This window comes from Microcaecilia unicolor, chromosome 2 (genome assembly GCF_901765095.1).
Source record: "Microcaecilia unicolor chromosome 2, aMicUni1.1, whole genome shotgun sequence".
NCBI lineage: Eukaryota > Metazoa > Chordata > Amphibia > Gymnophiona > Siphonopidae > Microcaecilia > Microcaecilia unicolor.
Window position 1 is genome coordinate 425,361,590 of NC_044032.1, and position 22,505 is coordinate 425,384,094.

The window sequence follows — 22,505 nt, forward strand, 5'->3', positions numbered from 1 at the left end:
GACTAAGTTACTCTACTTATTTAGCAAAGGCAGTTTAAGGAATAGGGTTTTGTTTACCACTTAAAGTCTCTAATCCTTTAACTGCTAGCCTATGGAACTATAATATTCTAGAGTTTACCATATCATCAGTGTAGATCAGAGCACAGCTTTTTTTTCCCTCCCACAATATAAAACCCTTTCCCCTACAGTTTTAAAGCTTGAACTTTCTGCCACAGCCTACAAAATTAACAGATGGGCCCTGCTGTGCTTTCTAGAGGCTAGTTCAGTCTTCCTTCCCAGCCATCCCTAGCACAACTCTTCATTTATAGTCAGTTATTTTAATTAGGATACAAAGACAGGAGTCCTCTTACCGAGTTTTAATTACATTTCATTACTTGCACTACTTTTTATGAATCTGGAATGACTAAGAGCATCCCCTATGCTTATTCCTTTCCTCTCTTTTTCTTAATATATGGATTTCTTCCCCTCTTACCTCATATCTCTCTATATAAAAGGCAAAACCAACGTTCTATGAAGCCTCCAGCCGGAAGTGTGAAGGGGGCAAGATATCCGGTTTCCCTATGAGTGTCTGCCCCGCCCTCTCTGTAACACAGTCAGTGAAGGAAAACAGCAGAGCACGAAATCAAATCGCTGGCTCTGTAACAGTGAATGACTCAGAGGGGGGAGGGGAGAGAGGCCAGAGGGCAGGGACACACACACTCCCACATGCACACAGAAGAAAACATTGCTAGCCCCCGTTTCATTTGCATCAGAAACGGGGCTTTTTTACTAGTAAGTACATAAATACTGCCATACTGGGACAGACCGAAGGTCCATCAAGCCCAGCATCCTGTTTCTAGCAGCGGCCAATCCAGGTCACAAGTACCTGGCAAGATCCCAAAACAGTACATTTTATGCTGCTTATCCTAGAAATAAGCAGTAGATTTTCCCCAAGTCCATTTTAATAATGGTCTATGGACTTTTCCTTTAGGAAGCCATCCAAACCTTTTTAAAACCCCGCTAAGCTAACTGTTTTTACTACATTCTCTGCTGGCAATGAATTCCAGAGTTTATTTATTTGTTACATTTGTATCCCACGTTTTCCCACCTATTTGTAGGCTCAATGTGGCTTACATGGTACCGGAGAGGCGTTTGCTGACTCTGGTGAGAACAAATACAAAGTGATGCTGTGTTCGTGTGGCACAGCACGATTAGAGAATCGTACAACGGAAGAGTTGAGTTATGCCCATTATGTACTTAAGTTTTGTTGAGTCGCAGTGATCAGGCATTTAGGTTGGATCGGTAGGGTATTCCTTTTTAGACAGGTTAGTTTTTAGTCAATTAGACGTTGAGTAAAGAAATATTTTCTCCAATTCGTTTTAAATGTACTACTTTCTAGCTTCACTGCGTGCCCCCTACTCCTAGTATTTTTGGAAAGAGTAAACAAGCGATTCACGTCTACTCAGTTCACTCCACTCATTATTTTATAGACTTCTATCATATCTCCTTTATAGAACTTAACCATGACTGTACAAAAATACAGCAAATAGTAAAAGAAACCCGAGTTCTATTTTCTAGGAACTTTGTGGCAGTTCAGTTCATGAATTTTATTCCTGCTCAGCACGTGCCCATGTTCCATTACCCTCGATGCACCCATCTATTTATATGCATGACCTGGGATAACTTGGCCCACTTATAAGATACTATAATTCTGCAGGTTGTTAAGATAAAAGGACTACCAGAGACCCATCCAGTCCAGCTACTTAGCAGCAGAAAATGTGGATTTTATATTTGACGACTAGGCTCAAGTCAGCTGTTTTTTGCAGCTCTTTCGTACTTACCTGATCTTTGCTTGGGAAATATTGAACAAAGAATCCCAAAAGAATTCCAGCCGCTATCCCCACCACTACCTCCAAGACTCCTCTGATGACATTGTTAAGAGTAGAGCCTACATAAAAAATTAAAAAAAAAAATCCAGGCAGAAGAATTTATAAAACAAGCAAAGACTAAGGGCATAAGCAATATACTGCAGAAATGTCATACTCCCTTGGTCCTGACATAATCAGATAAATGCTGTATTGTTACATTCAGTTCTAGAAAACATTCATGGAACTATTACATGCTTCAGCATCTTAACACAATACAATGCTTATGTTGCAGTACTACTACTGCAAATCCATTAGGGGGTAAGTTGCCCAGTTTTAATAATTTTTTTCCACGATGCAATTCTTTCCTCACTATTTGTCATACAACGCATTATATACGAGCAAAATAACCTTCCTTCAACAGAAATAAAACAATTTATCCTTCCTTCCCCTCTTCATGCAATATGCCCATGTCTTGGTTACGTAGACCAAACTGATCTTCTAAAGTTGATATTAAGAAGTCTTAACATCCAACATATGGACGTGCCAAATCTTATGGTAGGATATCCTGCCATATTTTCAAGCTGTCAATAGCAACATTAAATAGTAGTCCACTTACTCCAGAGGTGGGATGGTCAACTGCTTCCAGTGCTTGGCTAGGGTAATCTTAGCTGCTGCAAATATACGTGTCACCAGCCTGTGTGTTTCTTTGCTGCTTATTACAAACCAGTGGGTATCCCCAATCTGCTCTTTGGGGGTATACCACCAGTGAGAAAACATTCAACTGGGATTGTAATGCTTCCCAAAAGGACTGTAACATAGGACATGATCACCATATATGGTAGAAATTGCCTTGATCCCCACAATTACACCAAAAATTAGCTGTTCCTGGGCCAAACACCTTTAGTAAATGTTCCGAGGTGTAATACCATTTGTAAAAGATCTTATACCCATTCTCTATCATTGGGGTGGCCACTGAGATCTTGAACAAATACAGAAATATTTTACCCCACTGCTTGGACTCTCTCCCATTTAGTAGTGTATTGTCACCAGTGTCTCATTTACCAGCAAAGCTTTATAGATCCAGGAGACTCCCCCCTCTGCCAGTGCCTGAATATAATGCTTGTTCTATTGATGCTTCAGCAAGGCTCAACTCACAAAAGCTGCCCAGTTTTAGATGGCAAGAAGGTACATAAATAGCACTATCCTCCTAGCAGAAATGCATGCGTCATGATTTGATGGTCTGTACTTCGCCAGTGGGCATGCACATGAGTAATTTTTGCAGAGCATGGGTGGAGCACACAGGTATGTGTGTAAATTATAGAATTCATCTTCAAGTGTACATGCTAACATCTAGGTGCAGGCATTCACACCAGCTGTAAGTGGCATAAGTTATCACACCTTAATGTATGCATGTTTTTGGCCATTTTCACTAAAGAATAGTTGGCATCTGAGGCATAGCCTAATAGCTAATGCACTGGCCTGAGAACCTGGGGAACTAGGTTCCATTCCCACTGTAGCTCCTTATGACTCTGGGCAAGTATAATACGTAAACTTCTTTGATTATAACCACAGAAAAGCAGTATATCAAACCCCATCCCCTTACCAGAGGCTTAAAATAAGCAGGTCGTAGTAGATGCCCTATTATAGAATTACCCTCCATGTGCATAAGCATTGAATATATACTCACTTCTCTTTGAATCAGATGCGCGAGTGTAGAAACACAGTCAGGGTCTGGGGAACACCTTTTTGGTTGGAGAGGCTGATACTGTGTTGGCCAAAATATTGGTCAGGTCAAGGCCTCAGTGGGCCACCACATTCCACTGCTTCTGGGGTGTTTGCTGATTTAAATATGTTCTTTAGCAGCCATCAGTGTGAATGCTATATTTGACTTGATGCTAGTGTACCTTCATAAAAAGATATCTCCAGAAATATGAAGAATCCTGGAAGAAAGCTTACATAAAATTCTGCTTCATAAAAAAGGTATCATGAATGAAGGACCTCGTTTGTGTTCATTTGCAACTGTGCCAGGCCAACAGAGACCCACTCTGGGTTAGGACCATCATTAGATTATATGGCACACCACCAGGCAGTTGGGGAATGGGAGAAGGTCCCTTCTGATCTGGCGATTAGCCAAGGATTGATGGTTCATCCAGTAATGATACAGCCATACAGGAATTAACTAGAGTGATTAAAGCAGGGTGCCCCTTCTGTCTGCCCCTTTGAATTGCTTTGCCTTGGGTATCCCTACCTGTCACTGATTTAAAGTTGCAGTCTTAAAACAATAGCAAACTCTGCAAAATAGCCAAGACAAAGTTTGGTAATGTTAATCTGTATTCTGTAGCATCCAACACTGCTAAAAATAAAACCTGCCAAAACATTTAGTTGCTATCCACAATTCTCTCAGGGATAAGGCTGCCTTAGGTTCTTGGCCTTCTCCGAGATATGTCCCGCCCTCCTCTTATACAACTTTCTGTTTCCGTGAGGGCAGGACATGTTTCAGAGGTCAAGGCCCCAAGGCAACCTTGCCTTAATCCCTGCAGTGTTGCTACCGGCATGCAATCAATGACAGTAGAAGGACTGCGGGGAGAAGGAGAGAGAGAGAGAGGTGTGCTGGACATCAGAATGGAGACCTGCTCCCCAGGACAGACAGGAAAGCGTGTGTGGACCCAGGGGAGGGAGGGATGAGGTACTGGACTGGGAGGGAGGGAGAGAGAGAGAGATAGGGAGAGGGATAGATGCTAGATGGAAGAGGTGGGAGAGATATTGGACACAGGAGAGAGAAATAGACTGTGAGGGGGGTAGGGAGAAATACTGGCTCTAGGGTCATGGGTGCAGCATACAGGAGGAAAGGGTCCATCACTTATTCTGTGCCTGCACTCTGGTCACGGTTTTGTTTTTTACCATTCTGCATGATACATTCAGGCTTTTACAAGTCCAAAGTAATCATATGCAGTTGACATAAGCAGCCTAAGAAGGACATGGGGGGGGGGGGGGGGGGGGCGATGGGGGGCGGCCGCAACTTGTGAAAATGCCCAGTTACAGGAGCTGCACTACAAAGTTTTGCTGTGGATGTATATTGTATATTCACCTGTCCAGAGCCAAAACAATGGGTCTCCCTTCAGACGGGACCTGTCTGAAATGTGGAACACTTAACACCTGTTATAAACACTGCATAAGGGATTGCCAAGAATTGGAAAGATGTTTGGTCTCATTTGGGTGGCCTTCAAAACAAGTGGTGGGAGGCAACCCATGAGTATTGTTAACTTGATGATGTCACCGATATAGCGTGGGGCACTTGAGTTTCTGGTTTGTTCTTACACAAGGCTTCCTTGATTGGGAAGCGCTGCCTGTTACTGCAGTGGATACAGGATGTCCCACCTACACTTACACAGTGGCACAATCAGATATATAAGCCCCTCCAGATGGAAAGATTATCAGTGAACTCTCAAGGCTGTAGAGCTAAGAAGAGATTCCTAAAGTTGTGGACTCTGTATATGCACACCCTCCCAATGCGTGTGTGCTCTGAAATTTTTGAATACCTTAAATTTGTGACTTTATGGGACCCTGCCTTTAAGTTTAGATGATCCTGGTACCACCCTTTAACCTTTGGAATTTAGGTCACAGGAGACTTCGGGGAGGGTGCTGGGAGGGGTAAATGCATGCTGCATGGAATTACTCAGTTTGGATACGTGAGATTGCTATTGTCTTTTACCTTTTCCTTGTTAGCTCTTTCTAATCCCATTCTTTTGTTAATGGTACTGAGTTTCTCCATTGGTTTAAAAATCTAATAAAAAATATTTTAACATACAGAAGGAGATTGAATAATGTAAATTTCATGGAGATGCTGTCTTTTGTCACTTGAGGGTTGTTTTTTTTTTTTTTTCCCCCCAGAGAGAGGGATGGGTTGGGAGAAAATCTTTATAACAGGTGTATGTTTGCTTTGGATTGGGGGAGTATAAGAACCAAACTCCTCCAATCTGAGGTCAGTTAGAGATCAATACATAGATGGCAATTAGAGTATCTTATAATAAGTGAGTCAGAGCATTTTGACATGACCTGTTTGTAGTTTAAGGATATATAAGATAGGGGTGGGGGGTTCTTACCTGAAAAACTGAAAAAGGTATTTGGACTTTTCTGATTTTTGATATGGCTATTATGTATATTTGATATTTGTAATGTTTGGTTTTGCTATATCAATTGCTTGCCTCTTATAATAAAAGTTTAAACTAGAATAAAAGTAGTGCAATTGCTATATTAATCCATTTAAATTTGTAGAATAAAGTCCAAACAAAAGACATTATTACACTAATCATTTCTTTACAAGTTTTTGAGAGGTAATCAAAATTAAATCAAGAAATATATTAAGCTAATCCTACAAAAAAAACATGACTATATTTTCTTTGCTCCTGACCTATAATTCACTGCTAACCGAACAGCAGTGAACTGCTTTGGCAATTCTGAGATTTTCCAGAGATCACCAGACCTTCCTATGCATTGGAGCTGTACCTGAGGAGAAAGCCATGCCCAAACACGTATTGAAGCCTGTGATGGCAAAGATGTCGTCAAAGCTACCGGCAGCCATGAGCAAGGTTGGGATGCCCTTGTCAATTCCATATCCAGCCTTCTGCAAAATCAACATTGAGGGGACCACTACAGCTGGTGAAACAGCACCTAGGACAAAACTGAAAGAAAGGAGAAATTAGACCCCATCTACTAATTTGCTTTCCTTTAGTCCCTCCAGACTAGCTTAGAAAGATGGGTTATGCACTCCTACCAGCAGAATTCTGGTAGAGCCTATAAAGTTAGCTGTGCGGTCCCTCCCAAAGTCTGTATGAACCTAACAAACAGAATAAGAACCAACAAATCTCCCCCTAACTCTTCTCTCCCTTGGCTTCAAAATCCCACACAATGTGCAGGAACGCTAAGCTGCAAACGAAGCAGCTGCTTCAAACAGCAAGAGCAGTCACAGAGAATCTGCTGCCTCACACAAGCTGTACAATGCTCTTTGATTCCTTTTCTATTCTCCATAAAGAGAGCTCTATCACTTAAGAGGGAGTTTTCTTGGTTTTTTTTTTTTGTTACAAAACATTTCCATTCAAAAGGCAGCATCCCCTCAGGAAGTACACTGAAACAAATCCCCCAGGAAATAACAACAGAAACAAAGAAAGCCAGATCATAACAATATGGGCAGGTTCTAGGCCAGTCTGGAGGGACTAAAGGAAAGCAAATTAGCAGGTAAGGTCTAATTTCTCCTTCCTTAGTGTCCCTCTGGACCGGCCTAGATGGATGGGAAGTACCAAAGCAGTGAAAATCAACTCTAATATCCGAGCCCCAAAAGCAGCGTCCCAACGATAGAGAACACCTGCGTGGTAGTGTCTAGCAAAGGAATGCAAAAAGGACCAATGTACTACCTCTTGAAGGAATTCACTAAAGGCAGTGTATTACCCTAGCACTCTGCAAACTGCACTATACAGAGAAGTGAAGAGACTAGGCTCCACTGAAACTGTGAGAATGAGTTTCATGCAACCCACAAACATAAACCCTGCTTAGCATATGCCAATAAGGTGGACCTCAACATCCTCTCTAGGCACAATTTATTCAATAAATGAAGGGAGCCAGTAGTTAGTATTCACATAATGCTCAGCTTCCAATATAACTTTAGAAAGCCATGAGAAATGAAATAACAGTAGGAACAGGAGAAGGAAAGCAGCTCAGGAGAATAAGTATCAACTGAACTATGTAAATGCAGGACTAATAATACTTATTTCTATAGTGCTACTAGACATATGCAGTGCTGCCCACATTATATGCAGGTACTTTTTCTGCCCCTAGTGGGCTCACAATCTAAGGGGTGTATTCAAATTTATTTATTGCATTTGTACCCCACATTTTACCACCTATTTGCAGGCTCAATGTGGCTTACGTGGAGGGGCATAATTGAACGAAAACGTCTATCTCCATGGGCATTTATCTCCAAGAACGGGTCCGTGAAGGGGCGGACCGAACCGTATTTTCGAAAAAAATAGACGTCCATGTTTTATTCGACAATTTGTGAGCTGGGCGTTTTTGTTTTTCAGTGATAATGGAAAATGAAAGCGCCCAGCTCAAAAACGAATAAATCCAAGGCATTTGTTCATGGGAGGGGCCAGGATTCATAGTGCACTGGTCCCCCTCACAGGCCAGGACACCAACCGGGCACCCTAGGGGGCACTTTTACAAAAACAAAAAAAAAAAAGGTAAAAGAGCTCCAAGGTGCATAGCACCCTTCCTTTGTGTGTTGAGCCCCCCAAATCCCCCTCAAAACCCACTGCCCACAAGTCTACACCATTACTATAGCCCTAAGGGGTGAAGGGGGGCACCTACATGTGGGTACAGTGGGTTTGGGGGGGTTGGACGACTAAGCATTAAGCAGCACAATTGTAACAGGTAGGGGGGGGATGGGCCTGGGTCCACCTGCCTGAAGTCCACTGCACCCCCTAACAACTGCTCCAGCGACCTGCATACTGCTGCCAGGGAGGTGGGTATGACATTTGAGGGTGAAAATAAAAAGTTGTGAAACATCATTTTTTGTGGTGGGAGGGGGTTAGTGACCACTGGGGGAGTCAGGGGAGGTCATCCCCGATTCCCTCTGGGGGTAATCTGGTCATTTAGGGCACTTTTTGGGGCCTTATTCGTGGAAAAAACAAGGTCCAGGAAAAGTGCCCTAAATTCTAGCTACAAACGCATACTTTTTTTCCATTATCAGTGAAAGGCGTCCATCTCTCCTCGGCCGATAACCACGCCCCAGTTCCACCTTCGCCACGCCCACGTCAACTTTGTACGCTTCCGCGATGGAGTGCAGTTGAAAACGTCCAAAATTGGCTTTCCATTATACCGATTTATTCGTTTTTGTGAGATAAACGTCTATCTCCCGATTTGGGTCGAAATCTAGGCGTTTTTCTCTTTCAATTATAAGGTGGATAGTACCGTCAAAGGCGTTTGCCCTGTCGGTGGATAACAAATACAAAATTGTATAGTGATCGTATGAGGTATAAGTGGATTTTTTTTGTTTTAGTTCCTGGGGCAATGGAGGGTTAAGTAACTTGCCCAGAGTCACAAACCCCAGAATACAGCTTAAACCATGGGGGAGGGGGGGGGGGGGAAGAGAGAGAGAGAGAGAGAGAGAGAGAGAGAGAGAGAGAGAGAGAGAGAGAGAGAGAGAGAGAGAGAGAGAATGCATACCATATGTCTTTATGCCTTATTATTGCCCTTTAAGCTCTCATTGTCTCCTTCCAACGTTTCAATGTTTGTGTTCCATTGTTACATTCTTTAACGACACTTCGATTGTCTCGCATATCTCTGCACAATGTAATCCATAACCAATTTGTAACAAACTGTAATTCCATCATTCATCTCATATTGTAAGCCACACTGAACCCGCAAAAAGGTGGGAAAATTTGGGATACAAATGCAATAAATAAATAAATAAATAAAATAAATAAACGCACCCTCAACGTTCTGAGGACACTGATGTCACTGAAGTCACTGAGACTCCCAGAACGGTTCGTGGATTCATGGTGGTGAAGCCACCCCACAGACCTGTGCCCCGCCCTCGCATCAAACGTCATGACGTCGAGGGCGGAAAATTTTTTTTTACTAAACAAACAGATCGCACCCACGCACGGGGGGAGAACCCACCCGCGGAAAGGGAAACCACCTCCAAAGCTCCGGAGTCCACATGACTCCGGAGACCACTGTTCCGACATCCAACACACCCCCTCCCACGCCAAACCTCAAAAACTAGAAGCCCCACCCACATAATGGTAGATCCGCCCCCGCCCCGCCCCCCCCCAAAGCTGCAGGTCTAAAGAAGGAGGTCCAACACCCCCCCCCCCCCGCAACAACCCCCTCCTAAGCCACCCACCTTCGTGTTGCTTTGCCTGCGGGGGACCCGAAACCCCGCCAGCACAAGTCCTGTCTGCTGACTACGGCGTCATCTTCGGCGTTGCTAGCTTGTGCAGGCAGGGCTTCTGTGCGTCTGACGTCCTGCACGTGCAGGACGTCAGACGCACAGAACCCCGCCTTGCACAGGCTAGCAACGCTGAAGATCGCTGGAGGAGTCAGACTCACTCAGCACACACACAGGACTTCTGCTGGTGGGATTTTGGGTCCCCCCGCCAGCAAAACTACGCGACGGTGGGTGCGATGGCCACAGCCGGGTGCATCGCCGTGGGTGGAATGGCGGCGGGAGGGGGGGTCTCTCTCTCTCTCCCCCCCCCCCCCCAAAAAAACTGAACCATACAACACACACACACACTCATCTGGCACAGCTTCCTTACCCCCCCCCCCCACTTACTCACTGTCATTTGGCCACACTTCCTCAACGCCCCCCCCAACACACACACACTCATCTGCCAGCGCTTCCTGAAACCCCTGCCCCCCACCACACACACATCTGGCTGTGGTTCCTGACCCCCCCCCCCCCACACACACACACACTCTCATTTGGCCACACTTCCTCAACGCCCCCCCCCCCCAACACACACACACACTCTCTCTCTCTCATCTGGCAGCGCTTCCTGAAGCCCCCCCCCCCCACACACTCATGTGGAAACACTTGATAAACCGCCCCCCCCCCGCACACTCACTCATCTCGCAGCACTTCCAGACCCCCCCCACACCCCTCTTCTTCCAAGCTGAAACCCCCCAACACACACACCCTTCCAACACACACACACACTCTCTCACTCACTCTGGCATCGCTTCCTGAACCCCCCTCCCACACACACACTCACTCTGGCATCGCTTCCTGAACCCCCCCCCACACACTCACTCTCTCACTCGCATCTGGTAGCGCTTCCTGAACCCCCCGCACCCCTCTTCTTCCAACCTGAACCCCCCCCCAACACATCCCCCCTCCCCCAGCACACCGATTGCTTGGGTGCAGTGGCGGGAATCTCAGACACCAGAGACAGAGGGGAGGGGCTGACACCAGAGAGACACAGGAAGGGAAGTATCTCTGTCACACACACACACACACACACACTCTCTCTCTCACATACAATGTCTTTCTGACTCTCACACACTCTGTCTCACACTGTATCACATTCACTCTCTATGTGTCACACAGTCACTCACACATTCGCTTGGTCTCATACACTCACTCTCACAGAGAATCTGTGTCTCACACACACTCACTCTCTCTCACACTGTGTCTCACATACGCACTTGCACACACTCATTCTCACACACACACTCACACCCAGACTCACTCTCTCTCTCTCACACACACACACACACACTTTCACTCTGTCTCTCACACAGTCACTCTCACATACACTCTCCGAGGAAAACCTTGCTAGCGCCCGTTTCATGTGTGTCAGAAACGGGCCTTTTTTTTACTAGTGTTAACATAAGTACTTGGCTTTGATTTTTGCAGCATTTTGACACAGTGGTGCGACATGCAGGAGATTTTGGTTATTGAAGTCATGCAAATGTGCAGTGACTGATTGCAATTGAGACTAAACTATAGATCTCTCGATCTATGCTGGTCTCTTTGAAAGTCTGCGCACATTTTACACTATATATTTAAGCTTTTAAAAAAGGTGTGATATAATTTGTAGTGTGATATATGCTGTGGGTTATTTTCAAATTCTTGGACATACATGTTTCCCTCAGCGCAGCATTATTTATAGTACCCTACTTTTTGATTTGAGGTTGAATCAGTACCATAACAGAAGCATCACGCCTTCATGGCATTGGGGGGGGGGGGGGGAGGGAGCATTTGCACCTTTCCCCCCAGATTATTTTTATCTGATGGGCCAATTTTTTGCCCACTATCGACCTCAAGGGCAGCTCTATCTCCCTTCCCACCGACTGTACCACTGTGCTGTTGCATCACCCCTTCCTGGCACTGCTTTGATTGTACCTCAGAAAGATGGTACATCAAATCTATGACCCCTTTTCCCCTTTAAAAACAGTGAAGAACCACAGGGCCTGGTTGAGCCTGCAAGTGCTCTGAAGGAAGCCTCTACTGTGTCCTACCCCACAGGAATGGATGCCTGCAACAGAGGGGGGCAGGATGTTGCAGAGGCTTCTTCGCTGCACACTCACAGACTCAACCTGCGGTTCTTTACTATTGTTACTGCAGCCGCAGAGGTGATGTGACCACGAATGTGCAGCAGTATGTGTTGGCTGGCAGGAGGGAAGGGGGGGCAGTTTAACTGTTGTGGGATCCTGGTTTCTTTCCCTTCATCCAATTAGCTTTCAGGATTTTAAGCAACAACCTGTTTTTCACATTCGCTTCTGTTGCTTGACGTGTAGAAACAGTCTTGGACAAGCTGGACAAGTTAGTGTGTGTACATATTATAGGAAAAATGATATTCTTACCCTAACAGAAATCCCCATGTCCACGGTAAGCCCATGAGAAAGTGGGAAATAACAGCAGCTGTACAGGACTCAATGGCACATGGCCCCAAAGAGAGCCTTAAACATACTGCCTTCAGCTTCTTGAGGGCCTGAGTTGTAAAAATGTTTGTTTTACTTTTTAAGACAATCAATGGTACATTGCATAAAAGCACACGAATCTAACCCAGTAACTTCCGAAACTTGAATTCACATATTATCATTTTTTTTCAACTGAGCAGTTTCCTCCTGTACTTCTATAGTTCATTCAAATTCAGGGGCAGCATCTCGCAAGAATTAGGTGCCAATATGTAAATAACCTGAATACCAGCCATTTACATGCATGTGTGCACACACTCATGTAAATGTCAATATTCCAGCTACATGCTATTCTATAAAATGTCATGTCGTTTGCACTGGGTGTCACATGGGTGGGGTACATATTTATGCATTTAGATGATGCGTATTCTTTGGCAATTTAGGCGCAGTCAATTACACCAGCTCTAAAGTTGGTAGAAGTGACTAGGCATTTGACATGTTATGCTGATATATATATATTTTTAATTTTAGTCAATTTTGAATCTGATTGAACAATGAGAAGCTTTAAAAATATTTAAAAATTGAGAGAGTCTCTTCTCCTCTCTCAATCCAAACAAACAAGTCATGAATAAATAATTTAAAAATTGTTTAATGGTCTCTTCTCCCTCAGTCTAAACAAACAAAAAAAAAAGTTATTAATAACTATACCAGTACCATTTGAAGGGTTTAGGGCCTTGTTTAATAAGGTGCGCTAGCATTTTTAGCTCATGCTAAAATTAGTGCACGCTAAACGCTAGAGTTGCTCTTACTAGTGAGTCTAAGCCACCTGATTAACTGAAAATTCAGTTCACTTTTATAATACTGTCAAAAGTTTTTAAGGCAAGTTTCAGTTAAGTGATAGTGCCTATTGGGGTGGGTCCATCTGCCTGTTTGTCCATCCCTCTGCATATGCAAACAGTACACAGTGCTTCATGCTGCCTCCAAGAGCATGAAGGACCAAGCAGGAGTCCCTGGGTCTTGCAGGCAGAGATGGGAAGTTGAGAGTTAGGGGCAGGGTTAGAGCAGCATAAGGGAGAGAGAGGGAGAGAAAGAGAGAGTGCAAGGTTGGGTGGAATGGAAGGGAGGGAACACAGTATAAGAGGGTGGAACAGACAAGTAATGAATACAGGAGGGAAAGGGAAAAGTGCAAGGGAGAGAAAAATCTAAATGCCTGCAGCGACATCCCTTTCCACACATCCCTCACCCTCTGACACCCAACCTGCACATCTCCACAGATAAACAGCTAAACTCCCCCCATGGAAATAGATATGCAAGACGTATGCACCAAGCTACACATCCCCTGCCACCTTGCTCCTACACACTTTACTATGGCTGTTTCAACCAAGGCCTCCACACAGACACACCTTAGTCTGCAAATGAACTAAAGTGGAATAGAGCCATTGTGTCACTCTAAGCTTAAACTAACTCAAAATCTTTCACATAACCAAACCGCTTTTTCTGTTATGAGCAGTATTTAAATATCTAATCCCCCTCTCTCTTATAATCAAACATGCTGCTAGTACTCTGATTTTCTGAACCTTTTGTGAGGAACCATGAATTGAGCTCTTACCTGTGGATCAAGCCCAAGTCCAGCTCGGGTCAGAATGATAGCCAGGGCAATGTTCCGGAGAGCTGAAGACCAATCAACCCTGATCATAACCTGATCACTGAGGACTGGGATATTGCGGATAAGAAAGCCAGCCAGCAGCATACCTTAAAAGGAAAAGCAGTGAGGGATAAGGGGATTATGTATAATAATGCTTTCAAATAGATGCATGAGAAAAAGCTGGGTAAAACTTATTTGGGGAAGAAAGGATAAAACATGAGCTGGCAATTTAAAAAGGGCATTTTCCCCAAGTTTGGCTTCAGAATCTGACAGAATTGAAGCAATTTTGGAAACTGGAGCAAAGATGTGATGTGTTCCTATCACCACAACTGTTATGTGTCACCAGGTACTGACGATATTAAATCCATCTAAAAATAAAATTTAACAGATACATCACTGTGACAGGGTGAAGGGAGGAAGAAAGGCAAACAAGAAACCAAGCTCAATTAATTCAAGGATTCTCTACTAGTTCTGTTCCTTTCGCTTGAGGTACGGTACCGTTAAGTACCTGGTTCAAAGCAAATTCAAATCTTGTGGGCTCCCAAAAATAAACGGGAGTTTTATTTGCACCCACTGTAAATTACTGGTATTTTAAGTACCAAAAGCAAAATCATCATCGTGTGTTCACCAGCTCATGATTATTGTTTTTCAGTCTGTTTGTAAAGCATTAAAGGCCAGACAGGGGCTGAATTCTAGAAGTGTATTAACTGCTATCCTGTATTAGCATGATGACATTTAACACTGTTAGGCTGTAGTACTACTTCATCAGGTGTACTACCCTCACAGGGAAGTAATTCCATGAGGAGTCACCTAGTTCCAGGCAGCAAGACGACATATTTTAGTCACTTACATGTGTTAAATAACCTTTTATAGCATGATTCCCAAACCTGTCCTGGGGGAACCCCAGCCAGTCAGGTTTTCAGGATATTCACAATGAATATGCAAGGGGGCACTCCAGGACTGACTTGGGAAATTCTGTTCTAGTTCACAACTAGGCATGGCCATTTACACCAGCTATACAGCTGATATAAGTGATTTTGTCTTAAATGTAAGTGCGTTTACAGCCACAAACATTCTATAAAGAAAAGTAGGTGCCTACTTTTCTTAATAGGATAGGTTTAAATTGGCACCGTAACAGTGCCTTTAAGCAGATGTCATATTATAGAATTACCTTCATGGTCGCTGGGTATTTTTACCATGATTCAAAATAGTAAAAATACCCAGTGGTAAAAAAGGTATAAATGCCATTAGAAAGTCAATACTAAGATTCATGTTAGTTAGATTAACACAAAACAGCTTATTTTCAACCGAGACCAAGAGGTACGAGGAAATAAACTGGCTTGTCCAAGGTTGCTTGAAGGCAGTGACATTTTAACCTTTCCATTCGCCTTGTGCTACACTTACCGAGAAGGGAAGGCAGAGGAGGTAGTGTTGGTATTCTAATGAGGCCCACAAGTTTCCCTCCAATCACAGCACAGAGCAAGAGGAAGAAGATTCCAAAGAGGTTCCCGCCAGGAAGACATTCATGACCAGTTATTGACCAAACAACTGCCCACACCAGGGCCACCATAACAGCTAGAACAAGTTGGAAACAAAAAAAAAAAAAAAAAGACATAGGAACTGAAATATCTGTAAATCAAACTGATAGCATTATAACTTTTCTTTTAATGTACTGTTTTGAATTTTTAGTGTTGGAACACTGTCTTTAATGGTGTTAAGAGGTTTATCACATTATATAATCATGATAGAGCACCATGTGGTGGCTGATGTGAACATTTCAGATAGAATTCATGGGCGTAGGGATAGACCATGGGTTTCCAACACAGGAGAAAGGAGGCACTAGAGGTAAAAGGTCGATAATTTAATAGAATCCAATAGATACGGCAATATCCATCAAAAAGCATAAAACAATAAAAGAGAAACGATATCTGTACAACTGCTGTATAAAGTCCATCAGAGTGTAATGCAATCCTACACAAGGACTCAACATGGATCCATGTTTCAGCATGAATGCCTGCTTCAGGGGTCAATGTGTGTATCACAAATAGAATGCAAACAATGAATAAATATCACAAAGTAAAAAACATGCATAAATGAAATAAATAATTGAATATTGTCACGTGTGTGGCCGTGACCACCCTCAGCCTTACCTTCTTTCTGGGGGTCAGCAGCTCTGCTGGCTTCCGTCTGTCTTTGTGTTAGTGTTGGCTCTGGCTTTGTGTGCTGATTGCTCCACTACACCTCACCTGTGTGGGCTCTGCCTCTCTAGGGAGCCAGCAGCTAAGATGGCTGCCACCGGCTCTATGCCAGCTTCCAAGATGGCTCCTGCTTGTCTTTCCTGTGGGCTCACTTCCTATGTGTGTCAAGCCTCTCTTTGGGGTCAGTGTACTTCCTGCTTCTATCCTGCTGGTGGTGACTCATCAGTGAGAGCCTTCATAAGGAAGTGCTGTGCTTGCAATCAGGGCCTTTGCATGGTTGTGTCATGTCTTCAGCAGGTTAGTGAGAGTTCTGTTGCGCTGCTACTAGCCTGTCTCTGGGTTCCTACCCATCTGCTTTCTGTACCTGTGGACTGCTAGTCCTTCCGGGTGGGCTCTGCCTCTCTGTTTGAGTGTCTGGGGACTGCTAGTCTTTCTAGTGCGTTCCTCAGTGTTTGTAGCCTCAGTCTTTGTTTGTTCTCTGCCTGGGTTTGGAGATTACTCAGCTAGCGTATTTCCTGAGTAATTAGACTCTGGAATTCGTTGCCGGAGAACGTGGTACGGGCGGTTAGCTTGACGGAGTTTAAAAAGGGGTTAGATAGATTCCTAAAGGACAAGTCCATAGACCGCTATTAAATGGACTTGGAAAAATTCCGCATTTTTAGGTATAACTTGTCTGGAATGTTTTTACGTTTGGGGAGCGTGCCAGGTGCCCTTGACCTGGATTGGCCACTGTCGGTGACAGGATGCTGGGCTAGATGGACCTTTGGTCTTTCCCAGTATGGCACTACTTATGTACTTATGTACTTATGTACCCTGAAGCCTGTTTCTGCTTAGCTAGTGTATCCGGTTTCCCGCTCTGCCTAGCTAGCGTATATCCTGAGTGTCTATCCTGAGTCGTTTCTACTTAGCTAGTGTTTACCCGGTTTCCTGCTCTGCCTAGCTAACGTATATCCTGAGTGTATACCCTGAACCCTGCTTGTATGTCCTGAGTGTCTATCCTGAATCCTGTTTTGTATATAATTTGCGTGTTCCCCCACCTATTCTGACCTCATCCTCCCCCAGACTGCTCTTACACAGTCCAGGAATTAACGAACTCCATAATCAGAAGGATTCGCTGGGATATAAGAAGATAGTTTATTTCAATCTTACCAATAGCAATACAGGCAAATCAGGTATTCGTATGATTTGAACAGCAGTTCACGGCATGTCTGTCACCCTCCTTCTCTTGTAGCCTTCCTTCTGTTCTAATACCCTTCTGACTCCCATTTTTATACTATTTTCACCCTATTCATTTCAATGGACCCTAGCTTTGTCACCAGGGTTCTTGGACCTTATCAGTTGATCAAAATGACTTCACATACTATTAAGCTCCAAGTATAAACAAGATATGCTCAGAGCGCATCTTATTAGATGACTTTGCATTTTCCCCAAACTTTCCCTAGCCCCCCCCCCCCCCTTTGGATGTTCTCACCCGGGGTGCAGCTGACCCAGTACTACAACCATAGCAATTCTTGCTCATGACGTCTTGTAGGTGCCAGTCTCCTCATTATCTACAGAGTAGACTCCCTCCAACCTCTGTCAGCTCTCTGAGCACTTACTTCAGCATTTGCTACAGTAAAATGTAACTGTGTCAAAGGTGATCACTGATTTCTACAAGCTAGCTCTCTTTTGTATTAGAGATGATTTTGATTTTAAGAAGCCTAGCTCTTATTATGAGCCATTGGCCTGTATTTTACTGAGAGCAAGGGCTAGCATAACTCTTCAGTTTCTACTTAGCTAGTGTTTACCTGGTTTCCCGCTCTGCCTAGCTAACGTATATCCTGAACCCTGCTTGTATATCCTGAATCCTGTCTCTGTCTAGCTAGTGTGTATTTCCTGGGTGATTATCCTGTATCCTGCGTCTACCTAGCTAGTGGGTTTACCCTGTGGGTATTCCCTGAACCCCCTTCTGCCTAGCTTGCTTGTTGCCTTAGTCCTTGCTCCTGCTAAGCTCTTGTACGTCTGGTCTTCATAGTCTGTCTTGTGTCTCTGGCTTAGCGGCTGCATGCAGCGCTCAGTGCAGTCTAGTATTTAGTATTGCTTCCTCGTGTTTCCTAGACCCAGGGTGGGTCCTCTGGATCTCCAGTTCCGGCCTTGTCCTGCAAGCCCTGCCAGCCACCCGCACGCTGGAGCTCAACTCCAGCGGAACGGTGGCTAAGTGCAGGTGAAGCGGTTCCCGTTCTGCCGGTTCCAGTTGCCTACTTCCAATCCAGAGTTCCAGTCCTGTCCTTCCGTATGTCCAGTTCCAGGGTGGTCTTGCCTGCCTCTGCCGCTCCTCGGCAGGGGTCCAAGGGCTCACGATTCCCGGTTCTGCCTCGAGGACCTGACAGAATGCAAAGGGCCTCGAGAACGCGACAAATATATAAATACAAGGTGAAAACATTTTAAAAACTATGTACAAACCCCAGATCCTATATAGCGTAACCGAAAACTGATTGTGTTCTGGATTTGCATGTGCAAATTTAATTACTTAAGCCAATCAGCATTGATAATTGCCACTTAACAAGCAAATGACACTACTTGCCAACTTGCCAGGTGTATTCTGTAAAGTGGTGCAGCTAAATTCTAATGCATGCTGCCAAAAAGGGGTCATGACCATGGGCGTAGAATGGGCAGGTCATTACACGCAATGTTATAGAATATACCTGCTCTGCATCTAATTTAGTTGCCAGTATTTACACTTTTATTTGGGGTAAATGGACACGTCTAGAGTTAGGAGCTGGCATGGCCACAAGGCGTATTCCACAAACCGTGCCTAGATCGAGGTGTGGTTTATGCAATAAGCCTAGGCAGAAGTGTTTTGGCATCTATTTTTCAGGCACCATATATAGAATCTAATCCAAAGTTTGTCCCCAAAAGATTTATCAAATATATTATAAATTATAATCATATTTTAACATGAAATGTATCTTGTTAAGTACATACATCATATATCCGAATGTAATCATAAAAACATCATGATTACATACCAAATTACAAAATGTGTGTGCATCTCAATCTCAAATAATTAATGTCAAAAAGGGCTACTCAGTGATAAAAAATACTGATGTGAAACAGAACAAAACATACCTGATAAAATACTAAATGAAGTGTAATAAGCACAAGGCACCTCTGTAGTGACAGCAGTAAACTGATAAGTAAAAAAAAAAACACATAACCGACATGTAAAAAAACTGAAAATGGATATGATAAACTAATATATAAAAATCTAGTGGAAGAAACAGATGTCATATAGCATATTTTCAAAGCACTTAGCCTTCCAAAGTTCCATAGGTTTCTATGGAACTTTGGAAGGCTAAGTGCTTTGAAAACATGCCTCTATATAGCATTCATATAATACAATGATGGCCGATGATCTGTGTGAAAGAGGGTGAATGGGAGGGGGTAAGGCGTAACAGTGACAAAATCAACCATAACCAGATGGATGATAGAGTGGCAGTGACTCATCAAGTCAGTGAAGTGTAAAATAGCTGTTATGTTGGTAAAATAAGCTAAAAACAGTAGGCCAACTACCACAGATTAACGACACTGAAAAAAAACTAAAATGAAGCCAACACTGCAGTAAATCAGAAGACTGAGTATAAGAGTAAAGAGAAAGATGAAGAAGGGTGAGCCATGAAAAGCTTAGGCAGAAATACAGTAGGGACCAGCAAAGATACTATGGCGTCAGTACACTAATCTGATAAGGCAAAAAGAAAAGAACCGAGAATACAAAAAAATTAGTTGCATACATAGCAGCAACAAGCCCAATGAAGAAGCAGAAAAATTTTAAGCAAAGAAGGCTAAAAACAAAAAAAAACACCTCACCACCAAGGACAATCAAAGCAGTTAGCACATAGACATCAATTCACGCGCCACTTATAAAAATACGAACAGCACAGGTGTAAAAACCAGTGAGAGTGAAGAGTGCATGATTAGCCCCAGAAAAATGACAGACCAAACGACAAACTGTAAATCCATAGAGATAAATGTCATTAAAATAAAATAGTATAAACAGAAAGGTAGGGGGTTACAGATAGGTTTTTAAGTTGGGTTGTTGCGATTCCTAGAGCCGATAAGGTGTCAAGTTTCTCTGACTAGTCTACTCTTCGATATTCAGGAGCTTGTTCTCACTGGAAGGTAAAGGGTGCAGGTTGGGTAGGAGTGGAAGGGATAGAATCATTAAATGTTTGATGATGGATTTCGTTAAGTTCCACCTATTGCATTCGATTGGATCTTTAACTTTCTGTCCTTTAGTTTACTTGAATTTGTTGGGAAGTATTTTTTTTTGTGTAGGCATCAACAAAAATGTTGAAACAAAAAAAATTGTATAAATGGGGAGGAGGAAGTGATTGTCACAGTCTGTTATTGAGGTAGACATGGGGGGGGGGGGGGGGGGGAGTCACTGCTTGTCCTGGGATTGGTAGCATGGAATGTTGCTACTATTTGGGTTTTTGCCAGGTACTTGTGACCTTGATTAGCTACCTTTGGAAGCAGGATACTGGGCTTGATGGACCATTGGTCTGACCCAGTATGGTTATTCTTATGTTATATTCACAGTAGTGAATGGTGGTTTGAGTCTCTTGCTCCAGACCCTCGAGTCAGAATGCCTTCTGAGAGCTCTGGAACGAGGGGGCATATGATGAAGTTAATAGGGAATAGGCTTAGGAGTAATCTAAAAGTATTATTTCACAGATAGGGTGGTGGAGACGTGGAATGGCCTCCCGGCGGAGGTTGTGGAGTCGAAGACTGTGTCAGAATTTAAAAAGTCATGGGATAAGCATGTGGGATCGCTTAGGAAAAGGGATACTTAGGGGTTAAAGAGGATGGGCAGATTGGGTGGGCCATATGGCCTTTATCTGCCGTCATGTTTCTATCGAATATCTCAGGTAACTCTAGCTCTCTATCACTTAATGTAGCGGAGTTACTACCATGCTGCATGGATTTTCATGGCTTCTAAAGTGAAAGGAACAGTTCTTCTATGCTTCAGCAGTTCAAGTACTGCGGGATGTGACCTCTACAACAGCAGAAAGAGCTGGATCAAGAGGGCTGATTCGATTCGGCGCTGGGGAGCTTTCGAAATCCAGAACACAGTACTCTCAACAGAGTAGGTGAAATTAAGGACCGGCTGTGCATAATTCAATCAGACAAAGCAGTTCAGGTGGACCTTGCCACTTTACGAGCTGATCTACGGAAAGAGATTGCTGAATTAGGCTCACGCCTGGAGGACAAGGATCAGTGCTTGGAAGAACATTCAGAAGCCTTGCTTGCAATGGACAAACAAATAGGAAGCATTAAAACTGCCCTTGTGGATTTAGAGCTGAAAGTGAAGGACCTCAAAAATATGTGCCGTCAATGCAACATCTGCATGAGAGGTCTTCCAGAGACATCCAAGTATTTAAATTCTGAGTGTGTCGTTCAGCAAATAGCTAGTTCGCTTCTATCAGAAAGCGGACCCCCTGTCTCCCCGGATCAAGTGGTATTATCCAAGTTCACAGATCACTTGGGAAAACCCCACCCAAATGAAGCACAGGATATTGTGGCTTGTTTTCAACAATTTAAGCAGAAAAAGGCAGTGGTGCACACTGCCTGCCAGAAGGACAAGGTGGAGCGGGACACTTACAAGCTATCCATCTATCAGGATATTGCTGCAAACACACTGCATTGCAGACGAGAGCTTCATTTAACTGACAAGCAGGAGACAGTGAAGTACAAGTGGCAGTTTCTTTTTCTGATTACTTTTACTAGAAATAGTCAGCCACAGGGCCAGTCTTAGGCAGAGGCGACCGAGGCGGCTGTATAAGGCCCTGTGCCTAAGAGGGCCCCGCGTGGCGCACCTCAACTCTGCCTCGCTCGTGCCTCCGCTCAGACCTCCGCCGCTGCTCGCCTTAGTCACCCGAGATGATCCCCATTCCCACGGCTCAGCCGCTCCGCTCCCGCCACCCCCGGCTTGGGCCCGTTGAGCCCGCCGTCAGCTCCAAGTCCCCGGACCCCGGCGACTGATCGATGCCAGCGAGCCAGCCCAGGCGACGGCCCCACCCCCGACAGACAGTTGCCGCGCGACGGCTCACCTACAGCTTCCCGCTCAATGTCCTGCCTTCTGATGTATTTCCTGCTTCCGGACACGAGGGCGGGAGTCACTGAGCGGGAAAAGTTGGAGCCTGGTTGGAGGTGGTGAGGACGTGAGGTGAGCCATCGTTGCTGACGCCAACAGTTGTGCACTTATGCCAAATCAAAATCGGATTCCATGCAGGCAGGAGATCAGGAGAACTGTCTCTCAGCTAACAACGCTTGCGGACGGTGCAAGGGTTGGAAATGTCTACCTCCCTGAGAGGAATTTGGCCCAACAACATTAGTTTCTGGAGAAGCTGAGCA

The 22,505-nt window shown here is 44.2% G+C and overlaps 1 protein-coding gene across 1 annotated transcript in view; it reads right to left on the reverse strand.

The window, feature by feature from the left end:
- Window positions 1-22,505, reverse strand: part of SLC9B2 (solute carrier family 9 member B2) — a 90,771-nt gene that overhangs the window by 40,302 nt on the left and 27,964 nt on the right. Inside the window, exons 4-8 of the mRNA XM_030190759.1 lie at window positions 15,319-15,489; window positions 13,879-14,021; window positions 12,216-12,343; window positions 6,354-6,529; window positions 1,821-1,927 (exon numbers count right to left, since the gene is read on the reverse strand). Of these exons, the coding sequence (XP_030046619.1) occupies window positions 1,821-1,927; window positions 6,354-6,529; window positions 12,216-12,343; window positions 13,879-14,021; window positions 15,319-15,489 (725 nt within the window). The remainder of the gene's footprint in view (window positions 1-1,820; window positions 1,928-6,353; window positions 6,530-12,215; window positions 12,344-13,878; window positions 14,022-15,318; window positions 15,490-22,505) is intronic.